Source organism: Arachis hypogaea, chromosome 7, assembly GCF_003086295.3.
Source record: "Arachis hypogaea cultivar Tifrunner chromosome 7, arahy.Tifrunner.gnm2.J5K5, whole genome shotgun sequence".
Lineage (NCBI taxonomy): Eukaryota > Viridiplantae > Streptophyta > Magnoliopsida > Fabales > Fabaceae > Arachis > Arachis hypogaea.
The window spans coordinates 79,645,890-79,667,222 of NC_092042.1; the positions used below are offsets into that span (position 1 = coordinate 79,645,890).

The 21,333-nt window shown below is 31.7% G+C and overlaps 2 protein-coding genes and 1 long non-coding RNA gene across 3 annotated transcripts; all 3 read right to left on the reverse strand.

The window, feature by feature from the left end:
• Positions 1 to 10,174: 10,174 nt before the first annotated feature.
• On the reverse strand, positions 10,175 to 11,740 carry LOC112704156 (uncharacterized). The gene is made up of 3 exons (XR_003154805.3): positions 11,311 to 11,740; positions 10,881 to 10,937; positions 10,175 to 10,537 (listed from the first exon to the last, which is right to left on the reverse strand). It is a non-coding gene; the product is annotated as an uncharacterized lncRNA (long non-coding RNA).
• A 4,818-nt stretch (positions 11,741 to 16,558) lies between these two features.
• LOC112701671 (AAA-ATPase At3g50940-like) lies at positions 16,559 to 19,178 on the reverse strand. The gene is made up of 2 exons (XM_072198642.1): positions 18,139 to 19,178; positions 16,559 to 17,282 (listed from the first exon to the last, which is right to left on the reverse strand). Exon 1 carries the CDS (start codon positions 19,123 to 19,125, stop codon positions 18,400 to 18,402), a length of 726 nt encoding a protein of 241 aa, XP_072054743.1. The 5' UTR covers positions 19,126 to 19,178; the 3' UTR covers positions 16,559 to 17,282; positions 18,139 to 18,399.
• LOC140172989 (AAA-ATPase At3g50940-like) lies at positions 16,986 to 18,339 on the reverse strand. Its single transcript, XM_072198882.1, has 2 exons — positions 18,139 to 18,339; positions 16,986 to 17,282 (listed from the first exon to the last, which is right to left on the reverse strand). The coding sequence occupies exons 1-2, from the start codon at positions 18,337 to 18,339 to the stop codon at positions 16,986 to 16,988; spliced, it is 498 nt and encodes a 165-aa protein (XP_072054983.1).
• Positions 19,179 to 21,333: the final 2,155 nt, after the last annotated feature.

The window sequence follows — 21,333 nt, forward strand, 5'->3', positions numbered from 1 at the left end:
ATCACAAAATTATTAATTAACATATGTTTAATGAAAATCAAATTAATAATTTTGTAATTAATTATTTCAATAATGTTTGTTCATCATCAAAATTAAATTAGAGTTTTCCAAACTCATCAATCTCCCCCTTGATGACAAACATTATTAAAATTGAAATGGAAAGAAATTTAAAGATTGAGTAAAGAATACTCCCTTTGAATTTGAATTTCTCCCCCTTTCAAATTGTGACATGGCTCCCCCTTAATATATGCCATTTTTACCAAGGGAAGCTTTATACCTGTAACAATTTAATCAAGCTTCAAGTAACAATGTTATTTAGCATATTCATTCCATGATGCTAAATGCTTGATTTATGAGCAGATTTGAATGATATACAAAACTTATTTGCTATCACAAATTTAATTTTCTGCTCAAACTACAACATAATCAATCAAAATTTGTTTTTGAAGAAAGGCTTGCTGTTCAGATTGGTAAAAAAATATTTTCAATAAATCAGAGCAATCTTGGTAAGAAAAATATTTTTCAATCATGATTTAATCTTTTCAAACACAGCAACTTTTATCATTCAGAACTGCCAAAAATAAATCCAATATAAATCATTTTACCAAGGTAAGTAATAAACACATTTTACCAAGATAAACATCAAATAATGGCAGCAATCAAGATAAACGGAATGCATTCTCAATCAACAGAGGTGATCATGAATTTTCACAAAATGAAAATTTCATCCCCTGTTCCAGTTTCAATTTTTTTAACCTTATTCTCCCCCTTTTGTCATCAAAGGGGCACCTGCAATCAAAATTTTGTCATATGAAACAAGATATGCAAGATATAACCAAACAAAACAAAGTATCACAGAGTATCTCAGAGATATAGCAGTATCTTAACACAAAACAGAGAAACAGATTGAGCCTAATTAAGCCAATATCCTAAACTTAAACAGAAATTTAATCATCAGATAAATGCAGATCACATTCTCCTTCATCTTCTTCATCTCTCAAATCTTTCTCCAAGTTTTCCAGCATTAGACCCACTCTATCTTTGCATCTCATCCATGCTCTTTCAGATTCATATGCTAGTTTACGTGCAGCCTTATGAGATTGTACCATGACTTCTGACATATTTGAAAATTCTGTGAGAATTTCTTTGATAGACTTGGTGGTCTTGGAGGACTCAGGTCTGTCCTCAAACTCACTTTCTGAAGCCATGAATTTCTTGCTTTTGATTCCTTTAACTGCTCCACCTCCTTTGAGCATTGACACTTTGTTCTCTACTGCCTCATTCGAAAGGTCAACTTTAAAGAATTCAAAGATATTGGTTAAGAACATACCATAGGGCAGATTTGCCTTTTTGGTGCTCTTGACCGAGTCTCACATATGGCGGATCATAATATAACCAAAAGAAATGGGAGTAAATGTAATAAGTGCAAATAAGATGAGGGAGTCAGAATATGTTACTCTATTGTGAGACCTGCTTTAAGGAGTCAAGATGCGGGTGATGATCCTGTGAAGCAATGAGTTGGTGGAACCTAGAGCCTTGTGGGTAGGAACATTTCCATCCAAGCCTGAGAGATGCTCACATATGTGTTGAAGAACAACCTTATGGGTGACGCTGACTTGTGAGTCCCACCTTTCGACCATGTATACTCTCGGCCCTTCATCTTTGTATCCCAAGGCAGTTCCAATGGTGGTAGTATCAAGAGTGATGTGAACTCTTTTCACATATGAATGGATGGTGCCTTCAATAAGTCTCATGTTGGCGTAGAACTCACGGACCAAACCTAGATAAACTGGCTTCTGGATGTGAAGTAGAGGAGTCCATTGAAGCAGTTTGAAGAGAGGAGAGACATTTATTCCCTTGTTGGCGAGAGTCTCAAGATTGACAAGGTAAGTCAGACAGAGATGACGCTTTTGCATGACTTCTTTGTGGAATTCATAAGAAGTGCAAGAGTTGAATCTGGCAGGGTCATAGTGGGAGTGTGTTTTGGCAAATTTATTCTTGAACTCCAAGGATTCCAGATTTGCCGATTCCATGGTGTTGTGTAGAACAAATTCTTTTGATTTCTGAACACTCTTTCCAGGTGTGACTTTCTTCGGTGATGGTGGTGGTGATGCAATGGGTGAGGTGTGAGATAATTATTCCTCAACACTTGGCTCCTTATTTTTGCCTCGCCCTGAGCTTTTGTGGGTAATTACTTTCTTTCTCATGGTGGTGGCCGTATGTTTGGATGGCGGTGAGGGAGAAGATGAAGATGTAGAATGAATATGGATATGAGTGTGGGTCTGTGGAGAGGGGGTCTTTTGAGAGAGGCGAATGCGTTCACTTTTCCTAGAAGCCGTTTTCTTTTTCATGATGAAGAAAAGATATGGAGTTGGAAGAAGAAGAGATGGCCGAAGAGTGTGCAGAGTGGAGAGAAGTTAGAGGTGCATTAAATGTTGATTGGAAAGGGAAGTTAATGATCATCATGGCGCGGTTATTAACCAAGGAATTTTCAGGAATTTGAAAAAGTGATTTCCTAAAATCAAGGGATTAGTTAGAAAGAGGGATTTGATTTGACAATAACTACTTCCAAAAATATTTGATAAGACAACAAAAAGATTTTGATCATCATAAGGTGAAGAACCAATCAAAAAGGTCAAGGTGGGGTCAAAGAGATTTTGTGGGGTCCATGAGAGATAAATTATGCGCAGCCTCCCCCTTAATTATAGCTTCTCCAATATGCTTGTATTTTTATCTCGTCCATTCCTACGAGACAAAACTGAGCAGAGTTAGAATTTCACAGATTTTCAACAGAACTTAAATCAAACATTCCCAAGCTTTTTCTTAGAGAACAGAATCTGTCTTCACAGAGGGATTTTGTAAAAATGTCACCAAGTTGATCTTCAGATTTTACAAATTGAATATCAATAGTACCCTTTTGCACATGTTCTTTAATAAAATGATATTTGATTTCAATGTGCTTTGTTCTTGAGTGCATAACAGGATTTTTTGAAATATTTATAGCACTCATGTTATCATAAAATAATGGTATACTATTGATCTTTAATTTGTAATCTTCCAAATGCGTTTTTAACCAAATTAATTGTGAGCAACATGCAGAAGCAGATATCTATTCAGCTTCAGCTGTGGATAGAGCTACTGTAGCTTGTGTTTTGCTTGACCACATGTTGAGTGAGCTTCCAAGGAAGCAATACATGCCGGAAGTGCTCCTTCTATCCACTCTATCTCCCACATAATCTGTATCACAAAACCCTACTGCACAAAAATTATCAGATTTTGGATACCACAAGCCATAATCACATGTTCCCTTAATGTATCTAATGATGCGCTTAACAACCGAAAGATGGGATTCTTTTGGGTGAGATTGAAATCTTGAACATACACCCACACTTTGAACAATATCCGGTCTAGAGGAGGTAAGATACATTAATGAACCAATCATTCCCCTATACCGTGTTTCATCCACATCTTTGCCATCATCATCTTTTTCAAGTTTATTGTTTGGATGCATTGGTGTTCCCATTGATTTAGAATTTTCTAGGCCAAACTTTTTGATAAGTTCTTTTGCATACTTTCCTTGGTGAATAAAAGTACCACTAGGAGTTTGTTTAATTTGGAGGCCAAGAAAGAAGGTTAGCTCTCCCATTAAACTCATTTCAAACTCACTAGTCATGAGTTTTCCAAACTCTTCACACAAGGACTCATTGGCCGATCCAAACACAATATCATCCACATAAACTTGAACTAGAAGTATATCATCATTAGATGCTTTAATGAATAAAGTTGTGTCCATGGTACCCCTTTGAAATTGATTTTCCAATAGGAAGGCACTAAGCCTTTCATACCAAGCTCTTGGAACTTGTCTAAGACCATAAAGAGCCTTAGTTAGTTTGAAAACATGATTTGAAAAATTTTTATGTTCAAAACCGGGCGGTTGTGCCACATACACATTTCTATCAATAAAGCCATTAAGGAAAGCACATTTAACATCCATTTGAAACATTTTGAAACCCTTATGGGCAGCATAGGCAAGAAGCAATCTAATTGCTTCCATTCTAGCTACCGGAGCAAAAGACTCATCAAAATCTATTCCCTCTTCTTGATCGTAACCTTGGGCCACTAATCTAGCCTTGTTACGAACAACTTGTCCATCCTCACCAAGTTTATTTTTAAACACCCACTTAGTACCCGTAACTTTCTTACCATCCGGATGAGGTACTAATGTCCAAACCTCATTCTTGTCGAATTGAGCAAGCTCCTCTTGCATGGCCTTGACCCATGATGGGTCTTCAAGAGCTTCTTTCACATTATTGGGCTCCATTTGTGACAAAAATGCAAAGTTGCTTGGTTTGGATTGTCTTTTGGTTAAGGATCTTGTTGTCACTCCTTGGGAGGGATCACCAATGATGAAGTCATGAGGATAACCCCTTATAGACTTCCATTCTCTAGGCTTCCTTTGTGGTGTTGAGCTTTGATGAGTTTCTGTTGGTCTCACTGTTTCAGTTTCTCGTGCTGGCTCAGGAGACAAAATGGAAATGTCTCTTCCAATCTGACAAGACAATTCTGGACTGGTAGATTCTTCAACTTGGGTAGACTTGGGATTTTCTTTGCTTGTTCCAGCTCCTTCACAATCTGAATCACTATCTATCACAGTACTGGGAATTAAGTTAGAATCACAAAAAGTAACATGTATGGATTCCTCTATGGTTCTATGTTCTTTAAGGTAAATCCTATAGGCCTTACTAGTGGTGGAGTATCCAACAAACATTCCTTCATAAGATTTTGGATCAAACTTACCAAGATTTTCTTTGTTGTTAAGCACAAAACATTTTCATCCAAAAACATGAAAGTACTTAAGATTTGGAGGGGTTCCTTTCCATAGTTCATAAAGAGTTCTTTTCAACCCTTTTCTAATTATTGTCCTATTCAAAATATAACATGCTGTATTTACAGCTTTAGCCCATAGGAATTTAGGAACCTCATTCTCACATAACATAGCCCTAATCATTTCTTGAAGGCTTCTATTCCTTCTTTCAATAACCCCATTTTGTTGAGGTGTTCTAGGACATAAAAAATTATGAGAAATTCCAAAGTCATCACAGAATTTTTCAAAGTCTTGGTTTTCAAATTCTTTTCCATGATCACTTCTCAAATGAGCTACTTTTAAATCTTTTTAATTTTGAATTTTCTTGCAAAGAGTTGAGAAAGCATGGAAAGCATCATTTTTATGAGCAAGAAAAAGTATCCAACCAAATCTAGAATAATCATCTACCACTACCAAACCATAGTGTTTACCTCCTAGACTTTGTGTTCTAGTTGGACCAAAAAGATCAATGTGTAACATCTCTAATGACCTTTTGGTTGAAATTTCATCTTTTGGTTTAAAAGAGGATTTGACTTGTTTGCCTAATTGACAAGCATCACAAGTAAGATTCTTATCAAATTTAATTTTAGGAATTCCTCTAACCAGATTTTTCTTCACTAGCTTAGAAATTTGGTATATGCTAGCATGACCTAACTTTCTATGCTATACCCATTTTTCAGATTCAAGAGATGTAAAACATTTTACATTTTGTTCTTTCAAGTCCTCAAGAGTTAATCCATACATATTGTTGCATCTCTTAGCTTCAAAAAGAATATCCCCAGTTTCTTCACAAACAACCAAGCACACAAATTTTCTAAAAATTACTTCAAATCCTAAATCACACAATTGACTTACACTAAGTAAATTATGTTTCAAACCATTTACAAGAAGAACATCATTTATACAAGATGAAAAGTTTTTACCAACTTTTCCAACGGCCACTATCTTTCCTTTTCCATCATCACCGAAAGTGACAAGTCCTCCATCATATTCATCAAACTTTATGAAGAAGGTTGTCTTTCCAGTCATATGCCTAGAGCATCCGCTGTCCATATACCACATATTTTCCTTCCTCTTGGATGCTAGGCATACCTGATCTACATGATTTGCCATGAGACAAGGCTATGACTTGGTCTTGGATTCTTCATCACTGTCTGAGTCATTTTCCAAGTCTTCCCATGATGCCATCAGACCCTTCTTCTTCTTTCCCCCCTTTTTGCTTCTCCTCTTTCTTTAACTTGGGACAGTCAGATTTGAAGTGTCCAATTTCCTTGCAGTTGTAACAAGTTACTTTGCTAATGTCTTTCTTCATTTTCCTTGAGCTGCAGCTTTGCCTTTGAACTTCACCATTTTCCTGAATTTTTTGGTAAACAACACAAATTCATTTTCAGAGGAGTTATCACTGGATTCATCATCCAGGGAGTTAGTTACAGAAGAAAAAGCAATTCCTCTCTTTTTTGACTCTTTTTTCAAATAAGTGTTTTCAAAAGCAAGAAGGTTTCCTCTCAAATCATCAAGTGTCATGGAATCAAGGTTACTGCTCTCAGAAATAATTAAAGCTTTTGTTTCCCAGTCTTTAGTGAGACATCTCAGCATTCTTCTCACAAGCACAGAATCGGAATGTACTATTCCCATAGCATCCAAGCCCACAATGATGGTGTTGAATCGTTCAAACAGTTCATCAATGGATTCTCCTTCCTTTATTGTAAACATTTCATACTCCCTGTTTAACATGTCTATCTGAGTCTTCTTTACAATGGTGCTTCCTTCATGAGTGATTTGTAATTTATCCCAGATTTTCTTTGCCGTTGTGCATTGTGATACCGTCGGTACTCCTCAAAGCTGATAGCACAGTTGAGTAGATTAACAGCATTGGCATTCAACTCTATTTTCTTTCTATCTTCTTCGGTCCAGCTTGCTTCAGGCTTAAGAGTGACTACTCCTTCAGCACTTGTGTTGATCGGAAATTGAGGACCCTCCAGGATAATCTTCCATAATCTGTAGTCTACTGCTTGCACAAAGATCTTCATTCTCTCCTTCCAATAGGTGAAGTTTTTTCATTGAAAAGAGACGGTCTGTTGCTTGACTGTCCTTCTGTAAGGTTATAGGACACCAGATTTGAGCCACTGCTTTCTGCCATGAGGATCTTTTCTCCAAGCTGCAAAGCTTGATCTCTTTGAGACCAAGCTCTGATACCAATTGATGGTTTCAGTGGCTAAGAGAAGGGGGGTTGAATCTTAGCCTCCTTTTTACTTAATTACACTTTCTAGTCTTGGAGGAGACTTTTCTGTTTTTGTCTCGTCCCTAGCCACGAGACTTTTTATTTTTGTCTCGTCACTTGGCACGAGATATTTTTGATTTTAGCTCCTATGCAGTAGAAACAGAAATGGAGTAGTAGAGAAGGAAGATTACACCCAGATATATCCTGGTTCAGCTGCTAAGTGCAATGCAGCCTACATCCAGTCTCCTCAAGGGAAGCAAAAGAAAGAACACGCAGCACTGGTTGATCCACTGGCTGAAGGTGGCAATCCGAAAAGTCACCGTACCCCCTTGCTCATCTTTGAATGCACCGAGGACGATGTAAACATTTAAGTCTGGGGAGGTCGTCCGACCGATCAGCCATTTTTGGGTGACAAATTTCTAATCCTATCACTTCCACATTTCATTTTTAGGTCTTTTATGAATTTTTTAGATGTATTTTCTTATTTTGCATATATATAATAATATGCTTAGCCAAAATAATAAAATTTTCCAAGGATTTTATCTATAGGGCACTCTAATTGATTGAGAAAAAAAAATTCACTGAACTTGCTTGAATTATACATTGTGGAACATGTTTTGAGCTAAGAACACATATGCATGTGAGTTTTTTAGCCTAATTGTGTGGTTACATCATATAACCACTATTTTCATTCTTGTGTGAATTACTCTCTTTCTATTATTGTAATCTTTGATTTGTTTTGATTTTTTATGTCCATTATTTTGTGTATGAATACACTTATATGATTGAGGCCATTGTTTCAATTAGCTCACTTACCCAAATAGACTTACCTTTTATCTTCCATTGTTAGTCAATTTTGAGACATGATAAACCCCTTTTGTTCTTAATTTTAGCACATCACAAGCCTTAAAGTGAAAAACAATAAATGTACCTTGTTTGGATCTTTGATTAGCTTAGGCTAGTGAGAGTGTTTATCATTTAAGTTTGGGAAGTTGGAAACATTGAGTGAGATAAAAGAGTGTTTTTGTATTTCTATTGAAAATATTGGGAATTAGGTACATACTCATGCATTAAATATGTAAAACCACATGCATCGATACGTTTGTATATACTTTAAAAAAAGTGATAAAGAAAAAAAATAAAAGGAAAAAAATATATAGAAAAAAAAGCAATAAAAAAGGGACAAAATTCCCCCAAAGTAAAGTTCAATAAAAATCAATGCATATGTGTGGTGATCAAAAAGAGAATTCATGAGTGTGTGAAAACGTGAAAAATGGGTAGCTAGGTATTGTATTAAAATTGTATAGGTTATCATAGGTTAGGTGGGAAGCTTAGGTTAATCAAAGATTCAAATTTCAAGCGCACTTGACTATATGCATCCTTACCTTTACCCTAACCCCATTACAACCTATGGAAAAGTCCTCATGATATTTGTATGCATGCATTGAATAAATGTTGATTGTTAGATGAAAAAAAAATCTTGGAAAGCATGATTAGGGGAGAATCAAGTGAATCAATCCTATACACTTGAGTGACTAGAGCGGATACACATCCGGTGAGGGTTCGATTGCTCAATTACATGTTCTCACCTATGATTATCTCCTTTCTTGCAAGTTGTTAAAATATTTTCAATAACTCGATTCAATTATGGGTTTGATTTGATTGCTATACCTTTAACCCTTATCTTTATATATGTTTTATTGAGGATTGATTTATTTTTACCAAGTAGTTGCAATCATTTGGATAAATTGCATTTCTTGGATCCGTTGGAAGCAATTTTGTTTTCTTTCTTCATTAGTTTCGGATCATGCATGAGGAACTTTTATCAATTATAAAATTGGGCTTAGTTGCAACAACATTTAATCTGGCCCAATAATAACATTTGCTTTCGTGATGAATTTTTTTCGGATCATGCATTGAGCAAATAAGAAAGCATGTTTAACTTGGACTTGTAACCATAATAAATTAATTTGGCCCAAGTAACATAGTAATCAATTCAGCCATATTCATCATATAATTTTTGTATCAAACCAAAGGCTGAATATTTTTTATATAATTAGGCTTGCACCAGAATTTTATTTTCGGCCCAATTAAAACCTGCATCACAAAATTATTAATTAACATATGTTTAATGAAAATCAAATTATAATTTTGTAATTAATTATTTCAATAATATTTATTCATCATCAAAATTAAATTAGAGTTTTTCAAATTCATCACATACTATGATAATTCATCAAGATTTATCCATATATGTATATAATCGATGCAAGCTGAAATGAGATCATGTTATAGGCTCCTATGTATAAACAAAATATATAATTGATTGATTAGTAAATTCACTATATATGTAAAGTTAACACATTTTTAAGATTCTCTACACTCCAACTAAATTAAACTTCTTTTTTTTCAGAAAATCGATTATGAACCTTTGAGTCAAAATTACGACCTAAATCAACAATAAGCACACACTTATCCTCAAACGAAATAGGTTAAACTAAACTTTATACAATCTCATATAAAGTTGCCGCACAATAATCGTGAGTTTCCTTAATTAGTGAAAAAAACAATGCTAGATATTAGCTATATACTATTGTTGGTCTTATATATGTGTGGTCAAATTTATCCTTGAGCTGTAGTGATACATTTTTATTTGAAATATTAGCTAAAGCACTATTCAATTTTGACTACCTAGGTTAAATCCTTTTATTATACTTGCTTCTATGTCTCTATCTGATTAGATGGTCAAATCAAGATAAATCTTACTTTTACTTATATTAAAAACATAATCATTGATCCAGTAGTAGTATTCATCATTTTCATGTTAATTACTACTAAAAACAATTTAAATTATTATCTCTAAGTAAAATTTTACTTACACCTTATTTGTTTATGAACTAAATAAATTCAATAGGTATCATAATTTATAATGAAAACAACATATAAATAAGATATTTTTTTTTTTAATTTGAGAATTGAAAGAAAATCAAGATTCAAAAAGGTGGAAATGATGAAGTGCTTATCGTGCAAGGGCAAAATAAAAGAAAAAATAAAAGGTTCATTATGAGTTTGTTTTACTATGAGTTTGATAATAAAAGAAAATATAAATAAAAATTACAAGATCAAACACTAATGTAAATTCACATAAGTTTTGTCCTTACATCTTAACATTTAATATAGTAAGTAAGAGTTGTGTAGAGCATGATAAACTTAAACCTTGACTTTTTTGCCAACCATCAAACCAAATAAATTTATATAAAAGACAATAGAATGAATCACGCAAGTAAAAAAATAAAAGGAAAAATTAGCACCTTAAAAGGCTTACCAAATAAAAGACAGTCAAATTTGTCTTTGAGAACTCTTGGAGCCGATGTCCATTTTCCATTTTAATGCATTGCAGTATTGATTACCTTCTTTACAGAGCTGAACATGAAAGCATGATTTCTTTTAACCTGATCAAGAATCAAAGTATGGAAATTCTTCAAGAGAATTGCACCATTTTAGAAATGTGCATTACAAATTTCCATTAAGAAATGAAGAATAAGTCTATAGTATGCCCAACCATTCATTGCTGATAGTTATAATTAGCTTGTAATATATTTAGAAGCTACATCATCCAAAGATTCAACTTTGTAAATTTATTGAAAGGAAATAAATTTTTACTTCTCTATAGCTGTTCTGCCCATATATCATCCAAAGTGTTACATGTTTCTCATTCTTATAACATCCCCCAAAGAAGTAGCAAATTGTTAAGTTAGGAGGATATGAAAAGAGATCATAATCGATAAACCAAACCTTGAAGAGAATATGAAAGAAGCATGTCTTCGGATTAGCACAGTGTTCAGTTGCAGGCTGCACATGCAGCAGAATTTAATTATTAATTACTCCCCTCCATTTAGTAGAAGAAAATAAAATCCTTCATGAATTCATTGTCAGATATACAAAAGAGTAATATAACGTTTAATTCATGGTATCCGAATCTAGATGCAGCAACATTGAGTCACCAAATCAAAGCAAATTAAAACCATTTAACATTTACATCTACTCTGCTCGATTCCAATTTTTTATTAGCCCTCTTAGCTTCTATCATTAGAAAGAGCGCATCAATTAAAAAAAAATTAAACACTACACAAAGCTAACGATGGTAAAAGCCACATCTGTGAATAAGAGTGAATCACATCATGTTAAGAAAATATAAAATAAATTTCTACTTAAAAAAAATTACCTCTGCAACACCGTCGATGGTAGGATCTCAGAGCTCTCGTTCTCTTCACCGTGTCATCAACTTGCTTCTAGCCACTCCTTCTTCAGTGTTGGCAGGAACACCACTCGCCGATGTCGCTGTTCTTTCTCCTCGATGCTGCATCAACAGCCATCATCACTTCTGGATTGTTATTCTTCATCTCTGCTGCTCGACGGTGATGAGCCCAATCGCTGATTGCTTTCCCGGTGACGGCCATAAGCCACGACAGCCATCTTTGCTAAGAAACTGTTTATGGATCGAGCCTCGGTTTTTGGAAACAGATGAAAAGTCTCTAACGGCGGTTCCTCTGTTTGCATTGCGAGAAAAGTTTTTGCGTTTACTTCGGTGACGGTACTGAGCTTCTGTACCAGCAGGCAAAGAGAACGATGGAGAGAAATTTGAGTTTTTGAATTTTGAAATACAGTAGCTTATGAAAAAGGTTGCCACTAAATGTTCAAGTTTTGTTATTCTACATATATATTTAGTTATTTACTTTGATACCCTTATTCTTTAGTGTGCCATGTATCATTCAGACAGGTTAGACACTTGTCGAGTAAGGAACTATCTACTGCTCTCCTTTTATATATAACTAAAAGAGATATATCATTAAATATAAACCCTTTTTTATCTAAAATTCAAAATGTTATGATTTGACTTTGTCAATTTATTTAATTTTGAAAAAAAAAACTAAATTTAAAGAAATGAATAATTAAACAAAAATTCTTTATTAACAAAACGGGTGGAATTAAATTTATTTAAAAACATTTGAGGTAATTGAAATGATAATTTTTTTTAAGACTAAATTCGCATAATTCAGTAACATCAAGAATAAAAAATTCATTTAAAAATGAACCTACCAATATCTATTAATTATTTATAAATTTTTATTCTTTAATTTAATTATCTTCTATCATTGTTGAAATGAGTTTTTAATTATTTGAATAAATATTTAAAAATATTTCTTCCTAAAATAATAAAAAAGCGACTGATCATGTTGAGCTACTAGTGTAAATAATATGAATAAAATTTGGCACAAAAATAACTTATAAGAGATATTATTTAATATGGTGAGATATTAACTATGTCAAACAAAAGTTTCCTAAACATTAAGCTTGTTAAAAATAAAATATGTTGAAGAGTGAAGGCTAAAGAAAGGTGTAAGTGTTTAAGGTGAAGTTAAACTTTAAAGTGATCTTATAAATTAATAATTCCTTACTCAATAATGTTAGGAACCAACTCTATATAAGCCAAGAATCAGCCAACTGATAAACTAGAGGCATCGGTAACTTTAACCGGATGTTGCTACTGATAGGCATACGGATGTTTCTTTTTCTTGTAAATTGGATGGTTTTGGATATGATTTCTATGTTTCATGTGTTACGCATTAATAAAACATAATTAATTATATGGAACTACCTAATGAATGATCAAATCATCTGTTTCGTGATTCTCTCCTATCACTAGCGTATTATGTTTTGAACGTGGTCAACAATAATTTAAAAAACAAATTAAATTATAAATTAATAAAACTAATTATAATTAATTATGTTGTTCTATTTTTAGCTGATTATTAGTTGGTTCCATATACTTTTTCTTACTTAATTTTATTTTTGAAATTGCACCCTAAGATTCACAGTACTCTCTCAGTTTTTCATCCAACACACACCATAAAAAAATTAAGGTGGATTGATTCCTGTCACTATTTAGTCTCTTTCTCCCTTAAAATCCCTAACCCCCAATTTATGTTCGCTAGTTATATTGCAGACCTTCCCTTCTCTTCTCTTTTCATCTGGTTTATTGGCTGAGCTATAGAAGATGAATTCATTATGGTGATGGGTAGCGGTAATAACGGTGTTGGAAGTTTGAACAAGCATCACTCCAATGGATTTGGATTGATTAACAGCGTTGGAGATGCTGCTAGTTTAGTAATCTGAGGGCCTTTAGTCTTCTCTCCCTGAACTGGGTTATTCTTGGGGTATGAAAACACATTTCCATAAGCTTTTTATCAGGGATGAAAGTTTGGAGAGCAGTTTTTAGAGGCCTATTCAGAGCCAACCACCAACATTGACTCACTTTATCATATCCAATTTGCTTGAGGAAGTCCTGAATTGTGAAGATATCAAGAGTGTCTACATCCAACCCAGACAACTCAGAATATTCCAAACTTCCACCAGGATTTGGTGTAAAAGAACCCATAGTGATATATAATGGTAATCAGATCATCATCCATCTACAATCCAACAAAGGGCATGATTAGTATCTATATGATCAACCACATCTAATAAAACTGAATCTCCAACATTTACTAACCTTGATCTTATACCATTTAGTTACACTTAAGTTCCTTTTAATAAAATAACTTAAATAATAAATGACTCTGTTAAAAGTAATTTATAAATAAGTTATTTTGTGTTTAGATTTTTAACTTTAAAAGTGCTTATTTTATAGAAATGTGATGAAAAGTAGAAGTATTATGAGAGAAGTCATTTTTTTAATTTCTCTATAAGTTCCTAAATAGTTTCTTAAAAAGTTATAATTTAATTTTAAAAATTACACCAGACATTAATACTACTACTTTTCATAAGTCAAAAATTAAAAAAAGTTACTTCTAAAATTTTCCAAACGGACCCTAAATCCTAACAAACAGTGCAAATCAAAATAAAATAAATACCACTATTCAACTGAGATGAATCATAAAATACCACCCTTAATCAAACGAAAAATTATACCCTAATAATAAAAAAATTAGTTCGCATCAAACCTTAACAAGTTAATACAACTTGCAGGTAAGTCTCAATTCAATTCTTGAAATTTTAATTACCTCTATTTAGTCTCTAAATTTTATAAATGTGCCTCACATTAGTCTCTTAAATGATTTTTAGTTCAAAAACATTAATGGAGCATTGAAATGGACAATCAAATACCACACTAAAACTTGTAGAATGATGTAGTTTTGGTTTTGGCATTCAAATAATTCAAAAATGATGTCGCATCACTTGTTTTGTTAGGTAAAGTTTCAATAAACACCACTTATGATGTTGTTTTTGAGTTATTTGAGTGTCAAAACCAAAATAACATCATTTTACAGAGTTTAACGTGGGGTCCGTTTATCCATAACAGCATTCTATTAATGTCTATACATTGAAAATTGTTTCAAGGACTAACATGAGTCATATTTGCAAAATTTAGGGACTAAATAAAGACAATTAAAATTTTAAAGACTGAGTTGAGATTCAATATGCAAATTCAAGAACCAAATTGAATATTATCTCAACCTTAGCACATAATTTAAAGAAATCAGCACACATGTCCTAACAAAAGCAAGAAGCAAGACCAAATTAAAATGCTAAAACAGATAGAGTCAAGGAACCGAAGAAAAAATAAAGCACATTGAACTGCATCTTTCTCTTTTCCAAATCCTTACCTTAACAAAGAGACAATACGTGTCAATAGACCAGCACAGCAACGTACACCATGATCGACTCGATTTTTTCATGAGAAAAATCGTACCACATAGCTGCTCAATTCAGCGCAATTGAAAAGTAGGAGAAGAAGAAGAGTCTTTATTTGTCCATGAAGGGAAGAGGGTTATAAGTTAGTATTTTTACGTTATGGAGTGAAATTATATCAAACACAACACACGACATCGTTTTAATCAAAAGCATGCAAAATCTAATACAACGTTATTTTTGGAGTGTCAGTTTAATTTTTTTATGGTCAGCTTTGACAGAAATTGATTGAGAAACTACTATGAATTTTAGAGTATAATTTTGAGGACAAAATTGAATAATTCTTAATTTGAAAGACACTTTGAGTTACAGATAAATTTTAAAAACTATTTTAAAACTTAACTCCTCGATCAGGGACGGTTCCAAGTAAAGCATTGTGGAGACAAGTGCTCCCACTATAATTTAAAATTCTTTTTAGTAGTATATGATAATAATATTTATTTGCTCCCATTAGATTATTAAATTTGATTTCATAATAATAGAAAAGTATAGGTAACCAATAATTTTTTACTCAACTTTTAGTACTTAACTGTCAATTTAAGAATTTTATATTAGATATTCGTTAGAATGATCAATTCTCAGATTTAAACAAAATTAATGTTATTTCTTAAAAATCAATTCAAAAGAGTATTATTTATCTTCTTTTGAAATTAGCTTTAATTTTTGCGTAGCAATTACATTAATTGAAATAACTTTTCTAACTATGGATACCAATAAAAATCTGCTTCTAATTGTGTTGGGAAGTAAATTTTTAAATAATTATTTAATAATATATATAGAAAGGGAGAAATTTTGATGTTAGCATTAAAAAAAATTACATAATTTTTTAAAAATATAAAATCTAAAACAATAGAATTTTTAAATTATAGATTATTATTTAAATTACTATTTTAGTATTTTAATTGGTATATTAAATATTTTGAAGGCTAATCATATTTTATAATAATAAAATATAATTATAACAATAATTATGTTATATCTATATAAAAAATAATTACTCATATAAAATATATATTAAAATATAAAATATACATTAAAAATAAATTAAATAATAATATATTTATACACAAATACATAATAATTAATAAAAAATTTAATATTTAATTTTTTATATACATATATTATTTTTATTATAAAAATTATTGTCATGTTATAAAAATTTTACCCCATTATAAAAATTTTCTGACAGTGTCCTCGATAATGTAAGGTAGGTGTGGTCGTTGGTTGGATTAGACAATAATAAAAGGCATGATAATGTCGAATTAGTTTTGAAAGTAGACAAAATTCTTTTTTTCAATAAAAAAATAATGACATATAAACTTTCTAAAAGTTATATCTCTAAAAGATATATAATTTATAATGTATTCTTTTCATGCTTAGATATAAATATTTAGAACGTAAAATTTGCAGATATGATTTTTTGTAGATAGTTTATCTAACTACATTAGATCACATCAATTTTGATATTAAATGTTAAGATTCGTAATTATTGAACAGAAATATTAGAGTAAATAAATAGAAAGATAATATATAGAGAAATGTTAGGGAAACAATAATTTTATTGAATAATATGAACAATCATTAATCAAATAAAAATATATTATACCTCCAAATTAATTTTTTAAATTTTAATATTAAAATAATTATCTGTACACTAATAAAATAAACATTCAATATATCTATTATTTACATTATTTAATATTTTCATTATTCACCTATACTTTTTTATATATTAATAGTGTATAGATATGTGTGTGTTACAAGGAGAAGACCAAACATATAATCATATAAAGAGTATCTACTCAATTATTCTCTATAAATGCATCATCTAAAATCTAAACTACTAATGCTTATCTACCAAAATAATATCCTTCTCATATTTCAACGGTTACACATACAGACAAAAAAAAAAACGGAAAAAAGAAAAATACACCACCGCCATAGGATATATGTGCCTGTGGCACCTCTCTACCATGAGTAAATGATTCATTTCCAAAGTCTGATCTGAACCATTTTGACAATATTGTCTCCATGTCAATACTTTATAATTAAGTTTATTCCATGATTACGCTCAACTTTGGCTCATTTTGCTCCACCATTTTCTTGTTGTGCAAGAATTTAACAATATCGGGCAGGCAATTTTCAGAATTAATTTTTTTTTTGCAGCTCTCCTGCAATTTCTGCTGGAGTAACCTGCACTTCTCTTAGGAGCCCTTCAATCTCTTGAAAGAGATTGTGATGTGAGATTCTAAGGTAGTTGAATGCCAATTGTTTAAAAGCAGAGAAAGTGCAGTATGACAAGTGAATGTGCATGTCCATTCTTCCAGGCCTTAGAAGAGCAGGATCAAGCTTCTCTTTGTGATTCGTCGTGAACACCATGATTCGTTCCTCGCCGCAGCATGACCATAAACCATCTATTGCATTCAATAGCCCTGATAGTGTTACCTGTTTAGAGAATCATAAACTATGTTTTTTAGTTTGACATGAGCTAGAGATTCTGATGGACATGAATAAATGCATATGTTTTCAGTTTAGCATGAAAGTTTGGACTGAATTTTTAACATTTATTAAGTGTAATACTCTAAATTACTCTCTAAAATTTAGTCAGACACTTTAAAAATTTTTAGTCAAATATTTTAATCTTCAATAAATTTTAATTATCAAATTAGTCTCTAACATTTTATTTTGTTAATAAAATTAATTTTCACATCAAATTTTAGTAAAAAATTAGATAAATCAATTTCTATTATCCTATGATGCACGGACACTAACACAAACACGGGATATGACACGACATAAGATACACTGACACGCGAATTTTAAAATCTTATAAAACATGGGGACATGCATATATATAAAATATAAAGTATTTTTTAGATAAATTGTAATGATATTTTGATATTTTATTAATATTAAATTATAAATTAATTTTTTAATTATTTTTAATGCCTTATTTTAGTTATATCAAGTATTTAAAATATTTTTTATTTTAATAAATAATAATATATACTATAAATTTATTTCAAAAATATTTGTTAAGAATAAAACTGGACATACACGCTAACACGTAATGGTATTTAGGTATATCCAAGCGTGTCCGAAGAAGAATTTTTTTGCTTTTTATTAAGACACGGTTGGACACAGCAGACACATGTATCCGACGGTAAATGTCGTGTGTCTGAAATATGTCCGACATACGGACACGACAACTCAGCAAAGTGTCCGTGCTTATCGAGTATTAAAGTGTGTGACTAAAAATTTCTTAGGCACTGATTTGATGTTAGGAAACAAAAACACAAACCTTGCTTTCTTTCTTAACTCTCTCCATGTTGTCCTCCTCTTCTTCTTCTTTTCTGTTCTGCAGCTTTATAGTGCAATCAATATCTTCCATAACAAGAATGGAACGGTTGGACATGTTAAGGACCAGATTCTTCAACTCCCTATTGGTAGGAACAGCACTGAGATCTAAGTCATAGAGATCATAATTGAGATAATTTGTCATGGCCGCGATAAGATTCGACTTTCCAGTTCCAGGAGGACCATACAACAAGTAACCCCTTTTTCAAGCTTTGCCAGTTCTGTTATAGAACTCTTTTCCTTTCACAAACTTGTCCAAATCATCACTGATCTTGTTCTTGAGATCTTCATCGATCGCGAGAGTTTTGAAACTCATGGGGTGGCCAAATTCCACACCTCCAATCCATTCATTCTCACTGCCAACAGTGTAAAGATTCAAAGCCATGTTTGCTTCTTCAACAGCCTTTGCTCTTTCCAACACAAATGGAAGATATGAATTGAAGATCTTGTCTTTGTGTTTCTTGTGAAAGCTTAGTTCATAGGACTTTACTTCTCTCTTGGAAGAACCATTGAAATCATTAATATAATGATTTCTATTAGTACGTTGCTCAAAATAACGGAAAAATCTCCAAGTTACCTTAACTCCTTCAAAATCATCGAAAATTTCTTCATCTTTGTCTATGCTGAATGCTGGACTCTTATCATTCCCTGATTTGCTTGCTCGAACTCTGCGCCTCGCGAGAGCGGCTTTGGTGCCTAAATAGACCTCTGCAGCCTCATACATGTGGTTGCACATCAGTCCCTCATACTCCTCGATCGCAATGGTGAATTGCGACGAGAAGTAGTGCCTGAGATTGAAAAATTTTGAAGAAAAGTACTCTAGAACCTCAGAAGGAACCAATTCGTTCGCGACGCTTCGAATAACCATAGCTGAGGCTGCAGCAGATGCAACTGCAGATACAATTGCAGTGCTATTTGTGTTATTTGACATGATTTTGGAAAATCTGGAGATGGACAATGGTGTTAGTTTAAGACTAATTGATGATTAGCTTAGCTTAATCGTTTTGTTAATCACATAGAACTAATTAATATATAAGCATAGATGAGGATTTGTGTTCACACTTCTTTTAGTTTGTTTAATTGGAGTTTATTGCTTAAGAATGTTTCAGAAAAAGAGCTTCAGCATTTTTCTTTGCCTACTAATGAAGACTTCCATGGAGATCACTAATATGAAGACTTGTATAATTGTATTCAAACTATTCACACTTCTTTTAGGTTGTTTTAGACACATGTTCTAGGATGTTTCTGAGAAAGAAACCAGTTATGCCTTATATTCTTATTGCACGTTGTCCTCTAAGAAAATCACGAGGCACAACTTCAAATTTTTTAATTAACTTGTTGGGCAAGAAAAGTTAGGGATTGTATTCCTACCGTATTTTATTCATATGCTTAATTATTATTAAGAATAATGTGGAATCATAGATAATCATAACTCGTGTATTTTGTCTTTTGTTTATTTTATTAATTACATATTTAAATAAAATGGGATTTAAAATTATCCAAACATCACGAATGAGAATTGGTTACATTTGAGTCCTCTAATAATTCTATGTAAACCGTTATAATTTAAAAGGTTTAGTAATTTTTACGAAAATCTCTCTAACTAATAACAGATTACATTGAACTACAAAGAACTGATAAATCGCTAATGAAAAAAAAAATGAAAAATAAATAAATTTATTTGTAAGAAAAATGAGTGATATTATCAAATTTTTTCCTATGAACAAACTAATTTGTTTTTCTTTTAGATATAATTTGGAGATTTGGAGATAAAAAAGATTCCTGCATAAATTACGCTAACGTATAATAATTTATGAGTTATTTATACTTCAACGTAATCTGCTATTGATTAGAGAGATTTACATATAAATGGTTAAACCTTTTAAGTTATAGTTGTTTACATAAAATTATTATGGAATCTAAATATAACTAATTTTTTAAATTAAATAAGTGTGTGTTTGGTTCCCATACTTTTGGTACCTCAAACGTGCATGGATTTAGAAAAACAATTAATCAAGCTTTTAATTTTCTCGTTTTGGTGCTTTTTAGTTTTCTTTGCTTCTTTTCAGAAGTGCTTTAGAATACATAATATATAGATTACAACTACAAGCAAGATAGATTTTGTTAATTACTTGTGCAATGGGTTTACGACAAACATGCTATGTTTCTTTTAATTAGTATATTATTTCAACATTAATTTGTATCATGATGGGTACTAACTAAGGCATTGTGGGTCTTCCAACAAAGATTCTTTTACTTTCTACTTTCTAGAGCTAAAGCTTTTAGTTAAGAAACTACAATATTTAAATTACATTTGTCATTTATGGCATGGTCACATACATTAACTTTCAACCGGTGATATTGGCGACACTTTTGGAGCTATATATGGTGTGTGGTCATGCTGCGGCGAGACATATCACTTTATATAAGATTAAAGGCTAAATTAAAAAAAAAATAATACTCCCCCAAAAATTTTATAATTATTATCATGTAAAGATAATTTATTTTAATTTTTGGATGATAGATTTTAAGATTTAATTTTTATATGCTATAAAAATGTTATTTTTATTTAAAGAGTGACAAAATAAAATATCACACATTTTAAATTAAGATTATTATAAAAATATATTTTTGACATTTTTATTAGAATAATTACTTTAAAAAAGTGTATCATTAAAATTTAAATATTGATAAAATATTTTTAAAACAACTATTTTATATATATACTATGTATTAAAAATTAGTTACTAAAAATGGAGAGCTACATCTAAGAGTGTTGAATCTAGTTCATCTTATAGTGTCAAAGCTGTTTAACATTATCTCTTTCATGATTTATTATTAAATATTCTGTTTGTATATTGTATCCTTTTTTGTTTCTATTCAGTAAAAAAAAGGCATTTATGTGAGGCATTAAGAAAAAGTCATTGAGAGAAAAGACAAAGAGAGAAACTTGGAAAGAAAAGCCAAGATTTATTTCAGATCTATTTTGATTGTTTTTCTGTTTTGTATTATGTACCTGAGAAGTATCATTTACTAAGTTGGGTGATCACTTAATGTATTAAGAGTTTAGAAAGTTGCCTAGCCAAGTCAAGCTTATGTTGAAGCTTAGTTTGTCTCTGATATGATTAGGTTGAATTCT